This window comes from Alligator sinensis, unplaced genomic scaffold, assembly GCF_000455745.1.
Source record: "Alligator sinensis unplaced genomic scaffold, ASM45574v1 scaffold366_1, whole genome shotgun sequence".
Classification (NCBI taxonomy): domain Eukaryota; kingdom Metazoa; phylum Chordata; order Crocodylia; family Alligatoridae; genus Alligator; species Alligator sinensis.
In genome coordinates, this window is record NW_005841851.1 from 883,494 (window position 1) to 897,295 (window position 13,802).

The 13,802-nt window shown below is 49.1% G+C and overlaps 1 protein-coding gene across 4 annotated transcripts in view; it reads right to left on the reverse strand.

Moving 5' to 3' along the window:
• The window catches only part of CASZ1 (castor zinc finger 1), a 272,507-nt gene that overhangs the window by 24,101 nt on the left and 234,604 nt on the right, over positions 1-13,802 (reverse strand). For all 4 annotated transcript variants that reach the window (XM_025211291.1, XM_025211288.1, XM_025211300.1 and 1 more), the window contains 4 exons: positions 7,672-7,762; positions 5,443-5,607; positions 2,663-2,835; positions 832-1,700 (listed from right to left, as the gene is read on the reverse strand). In XM_025211291.1, the coding sequence (XP_025067076.1) occupies positions 832-1,700; positions 2,663-2,835; positions 5,443-5,607; positions 7,672-7,762 (1,298 nt within the window). The remainder of the gene's footprint in view (positions 1-831; positions 1,701-2,662; positions 2,836-5,442; positions 5,608-7,671; positions 7,763-13,802) is intronic.

The window sequence follows — 13,802 nt, forward strand, 5'->3', positions numbered from 1 at the left end:
GAAGATGGGAAAAGAGGGAAAAGACAAAAAGGTGGTGACAAGCTGGAGGAACTGTGCTGATGTGTCCACCCAACAAAAGACAATGGCACAAGGTTCCCAGGGAAGTGTAGACTCTTTCACTGAAGGTTTTTCAAGAAGAGGCTGGAGGAGCATCTGTCTGGGATGATTTAGGAAAGCTGATCCTCCCTAAAGGCGAGAGGGCCCTTGAAGTCCCTTCCAGCCCTATAATCTTCTATGAAGCAAAGATGACAAACCTGAATGGGGAATGGGACATCAGGAGGTAGAAAGGGATATACAAGTCAGGCTCTAAATGCTTCTCAGATCTGACTTACTTTGCTGTCCCATGGAAAGAAAGGAAGCACAAGCCCATACTCAGAAGCCAAACCCTTAGGGCTGGAAGATGGATCATGGAAGCAGATGCTGTTCACTAGCCCCAGGGCTCCAGTGAATTCTCAATCCATTCCCCTTTTAATACAATGCCACTCACTTTCCAGCCTACATCTTGACGGGTGACACCCAGGGACACGTTCCTTCCCCACAGCTGAGAGAAGCTGTCTCTATTTGTGGGCAAAAGCTGCACACGTTTCCTGCTTCTCTTCCAGCTATGTGGGCAATATCAGGTTCCACAGAGATGCCCCCTGCTAAGACTGCACCTTGGGATCCCAACTCTTCAACTGGATTGGCTGAATGGCTTCTCCCAGCAATATTCTTGTACAACTCTTCCCCCACCCACTAAGCTCAGCTGCCAGCTGGTGGCTGGGTGATTTGACCCATTCTCTCCAAACCAGATGTCTCTCACTCCCAAAACATTTTCCCAGGAAGGTGACTCACCTGCTTCAAGTGCCATGGATGGTTTCAGTGCTGCTGCTGCTAGCCTGGCCATCATGGGTGAGATCAATCCTTTGCTGGCGGAGATCCTCTCCATAATGGACGCTGCTGGAGCTGGGGATGAGGTGGCTGCTGACTCACCGGACCCTGAGACGGCTTGGGAAGGAGAATCGGCAGAAGCAGAGGATGCTGGATTGGCGCTGGAGGAACCAGCTGCCATCAGATTGGCTGAGCTGGCTGGAAGTGGCGTGGAGACCCGGCTAGGGATGATGGGGAAGAAGGAGCCTGCTGTTCCAGGAAGCGCTGAGTTGGAGAGCGCCAGGGCCAGGGGTATATTGCTAGGGAGGGCCTGGGAGAGCAGGCCAGAAATCTTGGTGGCTGGTGGCATGCTGTTGGCAGGCTTGCTGGCCTGTGCGGAGACAAGCTCTGCAGCTGAGGAGGGCGCGGTTGGGATGATCAGGGAGACGGAAGACTGCTGACTGGTTGGGGAGGCACTCAGGCTGGAGTTTTTAGAGCTCATGGCGGAGAAGTCAATGAGGTCATCATTGCTGGACTCCTCCTGCTCGTTATCCTTGGCTCCAAGGAGGGAAGTGGGCAGGCCTAGCACTCCTGAGCTGCGGATGTGCCTGCGCTCGTGCTTGCGCTTGTGGGAGGTCATCTGGCTGGTGGAAGTGAAGGTGAAGCCACAGCCTGCCCGGATGCAGTGGAAGTGGTTGGTGGCCTTACTGTAAACGCAGCCCTCATATTTGCACTCCTCATACTTGTAGAACTTCTTGAACCCATCCTTGGCATAGGCGTCATCCTTGATGTGGTAGCTCTTGTGCTTCTCAATGTCACACTTGTTCTTGAAGGTGAATGTACATCCAGGTCGCCTATGAGGGCATGAGGGAGGGTGGGGGGCTGCGTGAGTTCAGAGCACAAAAAGCACTGCTGTGCTACCCACCTCCCCCTCTGGGATGGAAGCCATGACCATTATAAGGTAGTGGCCCCTGCTGGCAGAGGGCTTGTTGGGTCTTCTTAGGGATGACTTGGGACAATAAGATGCTGCCAGGTATCAGAGCTGCTATAACTGCCCCCATTTGGAAAAGCGGCCAACGTAATGTAGAGAAACACGTACCCAACTCTCCCACTCACCATTCCAAACCATGTATGAGCCCAAGGTGGACTCGGGGTGTTTCCTAGAGATAAACAAAGACACTAGCTGGGTACAGCATCTACACGAGATACTAACTGTGCGGTAGCCTAATAACGCTGTGCAGTAGCGTGCCAGGCAAAACTTGTGCTGATACACTACTGTGCAGTAGTATTAGGCTACTGCACAGTTAGCATCAATAAGAAGCCATGTGCCGGCACTACTGCGCAGTAGCACCAGTTACTGTGCGCTGATTTAGTACTTGGTTATGCAAGTACTTAACTTAATGCACAGTAACTATGGCACATTAATGACCATGTAGATGCACCCGCTGTGCCTCATTTTTCTTCCAGATGACAAAGGCACTGATGTAACACGGAGCAGGGATCGGCCTTAAGATGGGAGAGCTGAGTAGCTGGTGCTTATGGAGAACTCACGAGCACAAGAATGATGAATAATATCATGACATTTTTCTCTCAGCAATGACCTTTCCAGTGGGATCACTGGGGTCTCTGCCTTGACAGAGGTTCATCAAAGTTTTCCACTTGGACCTCTTTCCTTTGCTCCACCAATGAAATACCATGGAGCTCCCTGGAAAGATTGGTTCCATATAATCCTGAAATGAAGACTTTTTTTGGAGGGGCTGGCAGACAATGCATCTCTAATGAAGGATTAGAGGCCACCCTCCCCGGCCCATCTCACCTGCAGTGGAAATGAGTGGTTTTCTGGCCATAGAACTGACACTCCACGGTGCCACAGTCCTCAGTGGCTCGGAACCGCTGGAACCCATCATTGATCAGCTGCGTGTTTTTCTTGTGGAAGTTCTCGTGGGTCATCACATCGGAGGTGCTGGTATAGACTTTGTTACAACCCACCTGCCCAAGAATAAGGGAAAGGGACATCAGCGCTTCCCTGGACCAGCCTATATTGCTTCATTATTTCTAGCAGCAATAATAAACAAACAAGCAGCAATATATATTTTAGTCATCTCTGTGCACTTCCCTTCAGAGTATTAAACCATCGCTTTGATTTCCGACCTAAGACTGATGAGGCAAAGAGCCCGAGTCTCTGGGGATGAAGTCATATGAACAATGGGAAGGATGAAGAGGAAAGGTGGAGACGTGGAAGGATAATGGCAACTGCTCAAAGGTGCAGAGGGAAGTGACTTGCTCTTGAGGAAGTCTGAAGAGACTGACAGACACTGTCATGAGCCTTTGTCACCTTGGGGAGAACTGGAATAACTTAAGGTTTTTTATTCCAGCTCTTCACCTATGTGGGGAATGCTGGGCAGACTGGGAGTTACTTGCTTGTCCCCTTCCTCTCTGTAGCAGAAGGAAGGCCCGCCACATGCCTAGGATCTGCAGTATACAATTCCATTGTAACCAGCCACAGAACAAAGTGGGAATCCTGGAGCCAGCCTGTTCCAGGGAACCGGTGGCTTGTTCCCATCACCCTTCCTGCTATTAATTCAATAATTTCAAACTCTGCAGCAGATGGGAATGGTGTGACGAGAACGGAATGCTGCAAACCTGCCTTCCGCGGGGCAAAGCGGGCAGCCTTGCCATATTGAGTAAAAAACCGGTGGAATCTGACAATGCCATCATCCCTGCCGAGGGTGGTTTCTTCCCCCCTTCTCTTCTAGGACGACGCGTGCCAACGTCTGCACCATCTCAGAAGTGAAGAGAACGAAAACACCACCCCTCGGTTTAGCCCAGGTTGATTCAAACAGGCAATAACAAACCCCCTGACAAATACCCAGAGCGAAAAATAAAAGGATCTCCAACTATTTCCAATATAAAAGAGCCTCACTCTCTCCGTGCTGACACCTTGAAAAAAGACAGACCCTGCGCGGCATTAAAAAAAAGAATTAAACAAAAACCTCCTTAGGAATAATTTGCAATGCGGCTCTTGGTGTTAAAGCCTAAAAAATGTCAGTTTATATAAACAACTAACTGAATTTTATCCACACCAATTATGGACATAAAGAAAAAAAATCCCATGAGGCAGACGGCACAAATCTTGCCATTTAAGCAATATTCCCTTTAATTGGGAGTTTACGTTCTGATACCTTTCCTCAAAGCTACTGCTTATATGGAAATTGACTTACGGGAAGGGAATGGGCATGGGGCAAAATTACCCTTATATAGATGCCTACACAGGGGTCTCTGCACAGCTTTTGATGGGCTGAAGGTGGTAGGGTGTTGACTGCACTTAAAAAAATAAGTGACTCCCATCCTGGTCAACGCAGCAAGACACTAAACAAGGAAAATGCAGGAGAAATAACAAGAACATGTCTCTAATAGAGAATCAGATGAAGCCTCTAATTCATCAAGAAGTACTAAGCACATTCTTAAATCCATCCCTATTCAGGACAGCATTTAAGTGTGTGCCTAACAAAATACGTGCTTAAGCCCCATTGACTTAAAAAAGCCAACCTTACTTCAAGTTAAACATGTGCTTAAGTCTACTGTTATTCAGCAAAGTGGTTAAGCACATGATTAAGGTCCACTGATTTTAATTGGGGTCTTAGGCTGTTGGGACAGTCTAGGAAGCAGGAGCTGAGTTTGCAGACTGGCAGGATCTCACATAGGTTGTCTGAACAGTCCCAGGGGACTTACATGTGCCATTGCCCATCAACCCAGCAAAGTTTCAGGATGCAGTGTCCACTCCCCAGCCGTACCCCAACTTTGGATCCCATGCTAGGAGATGGGTGAACCAGTATGGACCTACCTAGACTGTGTAAGAAACAATAAAGGACTGAAGTTCTTTGTCTGTAGGAATTCCAAGGGTGGTTGCACTATGGTTAAAACATGGGTGACTAAAACCTGACCATGCTCCCAACCCATGCTGCATCCATGCTTGATAACTCTCATAACTTCTCCTTTAGCACTGTTGGCAAGGGGGGGCAGATTGTCTGGGTTTATTTCAAGCTAAATGCTGTTAATATTTGATTGTCCTAGCATATAGCTACAGAGAAACTAGAATCCGTGTTAAAGGGCAGATGTTGGGTGAAGTGGCCTTACTGCAAGGTAGGTCAGATGGTCTGTTTGGGCAGAGGTACTAGTGCTACTTGTCCTTCCAGTCCCGCAGAGATGGAGCATCTCTTTGGGTTAGTCAGGTACATGACAGGCAGAGACACTGGTATCTCCGTGCCCCACTCAGAATGCTGTGATAAATGTAGAACAGCATTACCCCCCATGATAGAAAATTTCAGCGTCCTGCTCAGTCAACAGAGCCAGGCATACTGGGTACAGATTCTTCATAGAGAAAGCTGAGCTAGGAGGGACCAGAGGAGGCAACGGTCAAGCTCTGTGGATGCTCTCACTAGTATCAGAAGGGAAAATGTTAGGAGCCTGAACTTCAGAAGCCTTCAAGTTTGCAGCACAAGAGGCATGGGTTAGGCAAAGTGGCTCTGGGTTCTTCACTGTTGCTACATTCTTCCCCCAAGCCATGGTGCTTTCTCCCCAGCCTGCTCAAATTACCTGCATGCAGTGGTAGTGTGTGCTTTTCCCATTCAGGTGACAGCCATGGTAGTACACGCTGCAGTCATCCAAGGGGCTGAAGCGCATGAAGCCATGCTGGAGGGAGTTATCACGTTTCTTGTGCATGTTGTAATGTCGAATCACATCCTGTTTACTAGTGAATCTCTGGGGAGATACAGAGATAGACAGAGTGAGACGTATAGGCATGTGAAGGGGCGGGAGAGCATTCCTGGATGCCTGCCTTTATAAACCTCTCCTAGTGTGAATTTAAAACTCAGTCATCTAATGTGTTTGCCACCCTAGGGTGCAATTCTGTGTGTCATCTTTGTTAAAGGGAAAATGCGTGCAAACAAAAACCGTTTCACTAGCTTTAAGTGGGGAGTGAAAATGAAGCTAGTCTACTGTCCAAGATGAGCTCCCCGCAGTTCTAGACACAGTTCTTCTGCCATGCTTTTAACTGCTTCTAGCTCAAGAACTGCCACGTGCTACAGAGGAAACTAGTGAACGATACTGTTTGAAAGTGAGCGATCCCAGCTTCTGTATCCCTGGCTCTAAGAGTGAGACCCTGACTGCTAAATCTGCATCAGAATGCACGTGGGGTGAAAATACTTTCACCTCCTCTGCTGCCTTCATCAATAGCTCTCCAAGTTCTCTAAAATCATCAGTGAACTTTAGCCTCAACATACTCAGAGGGGGTAGGTTGGCTTTATTAGGAAAAGAGGTGGCATCAAGAGGTGAAGCGATTTGCCAATGGCCACAAGAAGTCAATGGCAAAGTTGAGAAATGAACCTATGTATCCCTGGCCCCTGACTGAAGCAGTTAACCAGATCATTCATCCTCTGCCTACCTGGGCTAATGCATCAGTGCCCCACTCCCAGGGTAGACAAAGTGCCTTGAATATAGAACTTTTTGCTTTTATTTCCCACACACATCGATATTAAACAGCGAAGGTGGGAAAAGAAATCAGATTTTTTAAGGAAATCAATACTCATTTATTTTGAGGAGAAATTGAAAAAGCCAGTATTCTAATGTTTAACAACTTTTTCAGCTTCCCTTCATAAGAGACAAATGATTATTGCTTCCACACTGCTCCTATAATATCAATCCTGATCAATTCCAAGTGGATATGTGGCTACAGATTTCAACAGGAAACCTGAGGAAGCTGGAGGTACAATTTCCCAGGGTGTACGTACAGGATTCCTATTGCCAATCAGAGTTAATTTGTGCCCACTTATTATGGTGCGTTACTTATTATAAAATATATCTCAGCCATAAAATAATTTGCATTTTAAAAAGCAGCCCAAATCCTTATTCCCTGTGAGACCAGAAAGCTCCTTTGCAAGCAACTCCCAGACTCTTCGGGAAATAATCACAAGGCCAATCAGAATAATAGTGTTTTTTTTGTCTTTCCAGCCTTTGTGTTCTTTTCTGCTCCTTGTGCACAGAGGCACTCAGGCCATGGCTGGGGCTGTCTCACCTGATTGCCACTCTTTGGCTTAGATGGGTCACTGCCAGCATCCCTGGGTTAAATCCTAGTTTGATTGACAGAAACTTGCAGTCAAACTCAGTGGAGCCAAACTGGCTTCCCTAGCTGTGGTCAGACCCATTCCTTTGATAGCGGGGTGCCCCCTGGGGCTGGGGTCACACTGAGCAAAGAACCAAGGCACATGCTGGGATTCCCCCTACGCACACAAGCACACGGATCCTGACCACAGAGATGGCAGTCATGCTCTCAGACCGGGGAAGTGGGTAAACAAACAGCATGTGATTCAGAGCTGGCTTGACGTGGCTCCCCTGGCAGTCCTCCCAGTAATTACAGCACGGCACATGCCCCTTCCCTCACTCTCTGCCCACCCCACGCATAGATCAGGGCTGCGGTCTGGTCTTATTGGGTGTTTGGTTGCTGCTGTTGTAACGTCACTTGGGCAGCAGGTGAGGAAGAGAGGTTCACTGAGCAGCAGTCCCTGTTTTCACACACGATTTAGAACCTGGCCAAATTTATCCCCTTGGTTATGATAGTGTGGATCTGGAGTACTCCAGTGACTTCAGCTGATCCATATTTTGCTCTCAGCTACAGAGGTGCATATCCAGAGTAACCAAGCTGAGTTCAGTAGTGCCAGACTGGTTTGACTGGAAACAATGTGACTCTGGAAGTTTCAAACAGGATCTCCCCCTATGTCCAGCACAGAGAGAAAAGACAGTGTGTCATGCTGTGCCCACCCCTAGTACCTGATAGTTGCACTCCGGGTCCAGGCAGTGGTAATGTTCTCGATATTGGTATGCACAGTGTATGTGTCCGCAGTGCTGGCTGCCAGAGAACCTGGGGATGCAGGGGGAAGAAAGAAAAGAGAGAAAGAGATAGAATTAAGTTGATCCTCTCCTGGGGCTGCTGACTCTGGGGGTTTCTGCAAGGCAAGACACAAGTGAAACAGGCACGGCATCCCCTCTAACTACCAACTCCAAGCATGCTGGGGAGACTGGGGACTTCTCTGAGTCACGGGTGCATTGCTGACACCCCTCACTGCCCTTCGCCTTTCCCTCTAACTTCAGTGTCAGGGTGCCGAAGGAAAGAGCTTCCTCCAGCTACAAGCCCCTTTTCCAAAGAGTTTTTGTGTCTTTCTCTCTGAGGCAATACCATTACTAGGCTTCTTAAACTGGCTTTATTCTTTTCTCACTCCGCTTCACTGGACTGCTCCAGAGTCTGATGAGCCCATGGGAACAGGCTCTTTCAAGTAGTTACAAGAGACTGGGGGCAAAAAGCTCAAGCAGCCAGGTTATTTTTCCCCTCTGGCTGGCACCAGAGGTCTTCCCACGTCCTGCCCAACCTGCTCAGGGACCAATACCACAAGGTAGGTGAGCAGCTCAAGGGAGCTTCAGCTGGAGCCACAAGGAAAACAGTATCATTCTCATGCAATGCAGCACCCCGCCAAAAAGCCATGCTGGAAGAAGAGGCGGGAGAAAGGTAAAGAGAAGGCCTGGGGTCAGCAGAGAGGCTGCAGATGTGTGTGTGAGACTCTCAGCTCTTCTGGAGCAGAAAGACTAAAGGACTGCAAAGGCTACTTGTTGCAGCTGGAGAGAGATGGGGCGCAAGCCGTAATGTGCCATATTTGCATTTCAATTAAGCGGGGAGTCAGCAGCTGCTGTTCCACTGCACCATAAACGAAGGTGATTTTTTCTTCTGACTCGCTGAGAGTTCAAGAGCAGCGTATTGAAAATTAGAGTGTGTCACGGCGGCACAATAAGTGATAATAAATGGGGGTTACTCCCTCACTTGGAAGGGAGAGACACATGATCTCTCTTGTTCAGGCTCCTCTCTAGGGAGCAAGTCTTGTCTCCCTTGTGCCTACAAAGACCGCCCGCCCCAGGGGAAGCAAAACTGAGGCTTTCAGCACATTTAGGGACCAGATGAACTGCTCCGGAGACCGGAGCCCTCTCTCTAAAAGAGCAGTAGCAGTAGGCAGATTTCCCACGTGCTCAGGATCCCAGCCTCACCTTGTACCTTACCCCCAACCCCTTCCACTGCTGGATCTCCCTCTGCTCAGGCAACTCTTGAGTTGCTACCTTAAAAGGATGTTCTGCTGGAATCCAAGGGGCCATTGGATGCACCAGGGGTACTGGATAGTAAAGGCAACTGAGGCTTTTGGACAAAGATTACTGGATGTACATTCCAGAGCTGCCAGTGGGCAGAGGAAAAGGAGTCAGTGTCTGAGAAGGTGAGAGAGATTAAACACCAGAATAGAAGGAAGATTCAGCTCTGTATGTTGCAAGGCCAAGAGAAAGAAAATAGCCTAGAGAATGAAGCAGGTCACGTAGATGTCTAGAGGAAAGGAAGACAGAAGAGGAAACATTTAGAGAATAGATTTCTTCTCCCCACATCACTTCACAGGACAATGTGGCTCCATGGTGGAGAGTGTCTCTCAGGTCCGCCAGGCTAAATGCACAAGAAGACTGGGCAATACACAGTAAGAGAGATCTCTTCCTCCCAGGACTCCAGCTTCAGGCCTTAGGTGAGGCAGGGTGGAGACGGAAAAGAGTGGGGCTAATGCAGGGGTGGGGGAGAGGGATTTAGGCGGCATGGGGAGATGTGGAAGTGAGCAAGACAGGTCATGGTAGATGGCTCCCAGCTGGGAAAGGAGTGTTCTGGCTCAAAATGATGATCCTAGAAAGGTACGACACAAAGTTGGATGTGATGAGGCAAATGTCTGAAATCAGCCTGGAAGTGACTACCACCTGGCAGATCTTCCAGACCTGAAAACCTTTGTGGAAATGATGAATGACTCAGAGTCAGGAGATAAAAGGACATGATGGGGGAGTAGTCGAGCCATGGATGACATTTTTTTCTGCAAGCCCCTCCCAGTCAGGATGGTTGAAGAGGAACCAGGCATCCAGGGTCAAGAAGGGAAAGAAGAAAAGAGGAAAAAAAACCAGGAAGGCCACATTAAGTAAAGTGCCTAAACCTAGAAGGAGCAAGAAAACAAGATCCTATGAGGAAAAATGAATGCAGTGTCTAATACTCTCAACCTGAGTGTAATGGTATCAGGTGGGGGGGGGGGAAGGAGTCACTGTCAGCCCCTTTTTGTATGGTTAAAAGTGTGAGGATCCCATTACTTTTTTCTGTAGTAACATGGTGTCATGCTATGGAAAAGGTTGAGGACAGATAGATTAGGCAATAAGCTGTAGGGAGAACAGAGCACCATGGCTAGATTAGATAGATACCTTATGGTGAGACTGACATACAAAAGAGACCAATATACAGAAATGCATGAGATAAATTAGACAGGCACTTGCAAGCAAGCAGAATGCAATATCAGAAGCAGACAACACACCCAGCAGAGAGCCTGTCTTCAGGAACCCCCAACTCATGCACAACAGCCTGGATCACCCCTGCCCCCAGCAATCCCATGACATCCCCGAAACAACCACAGGCCCTAGTTGGATGTACAACAGCCTGGATCACCCCTGCTACCCAGCAATCCCATGACATCCCCGAAACAACCACAGACCCTAGTTGGATTGGGGATTGTCTTTTAGTGCCATTTAGCAGTGGGAAATAATGAGGAAGAGCCAACACCAAGGACAAAGCCAGCTCTCTTCAGGCCACCAGCAAGTGCTCCAGAGGCAACATACAGACCTCAGAGACAGAAAGGACACACAGTCCCTAGTTCCATCTAACTGTGCAGTGACCTCCCCTCTGGTCAGCGTACAAGCCTCTTCCTAACCCGAGTCTGCCTGCTGCAACTGACTTTCAGTGGGGCTCACGCTCCCCGTCAAGCAGCCTCTAGCTCGGGAGCCACCGATGTAGACACAGACTGGAGAGAGGCAGATAGATCTGAAAAGGGCAACAAGGGGAGACCTGAAAGCAGGGCATTGGGAACAAGCTTCACAGAGCATATTGTGGAGGAAACTGAAAGAGCTGGAGAGCCTGAAAGGGAAAAGACAGAGGAGAAGGGGGCTCTGGAGTCAAACGTTCAAAGACAAATTAGCATCTGCTCACAGGCTCTCCCTATTCCCTGCCACCACATACACCAGGAGTGCATGCAGTAAAGAGCATGAGAGAGAGGCAAGGAAAGGCTAGGAGGGATCTCGAAAGTAAAGCAGTGGGATGGGTTAGGGCTGTGATGAGGCAGGGGTGTAGGATGGGGGGCTACGGGTACAGGACCGGAACAGGGAGGGGAAGGTTTGGAGGGGCACACCATGCTGAGGTGGGGGAAGACAGCTAGGGCTGGAGTCAAACACCGTAAGGCAGGTCTGAAGTGCAGAAGAAACCTGAGGTCAGTCGTGGAGATGGGGGGGCCTCCAGGAGATGGAAAGGGGACTTAATTGACAGAAGAGAGAGACATTGCTAAAAAATTAAATGCCTTCTTTTGCCTCAGCATTCACAAAGGGAGATGGGGACAGATGCCAGACGCAGACATGCCTTTCCCAGGGGAGGGAGAAGAAACACTGCAGGAAATCAGGATCACGCCAGAACAGGTGACTGAGAAACTGGAACAAACCTTAGCTGTGGTGGGGAAACAAACCAAGTGGCAAACAATGACGCTGGGTTGCACAAACAAAGGCGTGGGGTGGGTGGCAGTGACAACAATGCCAGACATGTACAAAGGGCACCAGGGAGGCTAGGAGTGGAACAGGCTGCGCCATCGCTGGTCCGTCCAGTCCAGCACGCTGTCTCTTGAGATAGCCAGCACCAGCCGCTGGAGAGGAAGGGTCAGGCTGGGGACCTGCTGCTTATGGGGAAAGCTTCCTTCCTAGTGAGGTGAGATGGGGAAGAGACAGCAAAGGGTAGGGAGTAAGATACAGGGCTGGAGGGCTGAAGAAAGCAGGTCTGCCTGCTGTGGAGGAGAGGGAGATGGAGACTGACACACATGCTCTTCATGTGATAGTATGAATGGCACTGGCCAGGCAGCTGTATGAGCTAAGGTCAAGCAAGGACTACAGCTGAGGGAAGGGCCGGGCCCTAGAGGAATTGCTGTTCATGAGATGGGTTACCCAAGGCAGCAGCAGGAGTAATTTGTGGTTTCAGCTTGGTGAGAAGGAGACAAGGGCTGTAGCAATGTGGGGGTGGCACTTCAAACTCCTGGCCTCCTTTTGCCTTGGAGTATGCTACAATCTTATATCTAATTGGGGGGTGTGTGTGCGTGTGCTACAATTTCATATCTGGTGTGTGTGTGTATTTGTAATTCAGCAGAGATGGGAAGCTCCTGCTACTGCACTGCCACAGTGGCTGGATGGTGTTCGGTGGGACAGCGTGCTTTGGGGCCTGCCTGGTGGGAGCAGGGAGGCAGGATTCTTGCTACGCTGCAATATTAACAGGTTAGGCTCCTAAAGGGTTATATTTACCCTGTGCTTTTTCTGACACTTGAAACAGTTCAAAGCTATTAATTTTTAAAGCGCAGCATCTGTTTAGTTTTTCAAAACAGGAAAGCTTACACACCACACACTCCCTGACACGCACACACATGTACATGCACACTCCCCAACTCTTCCGCAGAACATCCCTCCTCGCTTACACAAACGCGCCTGCATTTATAGGGACACGCGTGCATTTGTGCGCACCCACAATTCCGTGCACCCTTACACATCCCCCCCTGTGCAGCACTCTCTGTACCCCCCCACCCGCATGCACACACCTGCTCCCCACCCTTCATTCGTTCAGTTGTTTTGCCAGCAAGAGCCAGTCCCAGATCTGGCAGGAGTTAGCAAGGAAAACTGAGATAAATAAATAATAATAAAAATAATAAATAAAGAAGTCAGCATGCTTAGTGAGTGTTTACAGACTCATTACCCTGTAACGATGATATGAGAGAAGGAAGAAAAAAAAAAAAACCCACCCCAATTACAAGGGGGAGGAAACCCACACGCAAATAAATATTTAAGTAAGTGCTGCCAGATGCACCATCTGCTGAGGCACTAATAATAATAGCAATAATAATAATAATTACAAAAAAGAAACCACAGAAAAAATATAAATATACAAGGGAAAAAAACCAGCTCAACCCAAACTAGCTAAGTAAGAGGTTTTGTTTTGTTGTGCGAGAGAATGGATTATCCCTGGGCAGCTTTTGGCAGTGGCTTTGGTGAACTCATTAAGCTAACTGTGCAGCACAGACATGCTCCCCCCACCTCTTATTTTAAGGCTTTAAACTGTTTTTAAAACCATGTGTAAATTAAAGGGAAGTGGCTGGGCTGCCAAGGGGTGGCCCGCGGAGCTTTTTTAGCCAGGAAGTGGTGTCCCAAAGCCACCTTTGCAAACTTCCCTCCCTGCACTATCTCGGCCCAGGGGGACCTGCGAGGAGAGGACAGGAGTGCTGCATTTACAGCGGCTCTTTACTTGCACAGGGCACAAAGGGATGATTTCTTCCCTCTGCTCTGCCAGCGTAAGCATGCTGACCTCAGTGGAGTGCAGCTGAGAGAGGACTCAGCCTTCAGATCCCTGCTGCTCTCTCAACACTGCCCAGCCAGGGTGGAGGCCTGGCACCCAGGGGAGAAGATTATTTTGGCTGCTGAATGGCCCTTGCTCCTTTTGGCCCAGCGAGGTGAGGGTGGGACTAAGCTCTTGATCTCATCTCCAGTTCTCCTGAGGGCAGGCGAGTGGCAGCCCATGCTGGGGCACCACTGCTCTGGGTCCTTTGCTACGATAACAGAATAGCTCTCCCTCTCTCTTCCCACCTCATCTTTCCTGTTGCCCACCACATCCTTGCATCCTGGGGTTGATGCAGTCAGGACTGGGGGAGCAAACCCCTTGCTTTAATTTTCTGAGGTCTGTTTATGGCTTGCTCTGACTGCAATGCTCTGTATGACTCTCCCCCCCTCCTCCAGCCTTGAGATCCCAGACCCCAAAAAGGGCAGAAGATACAGGC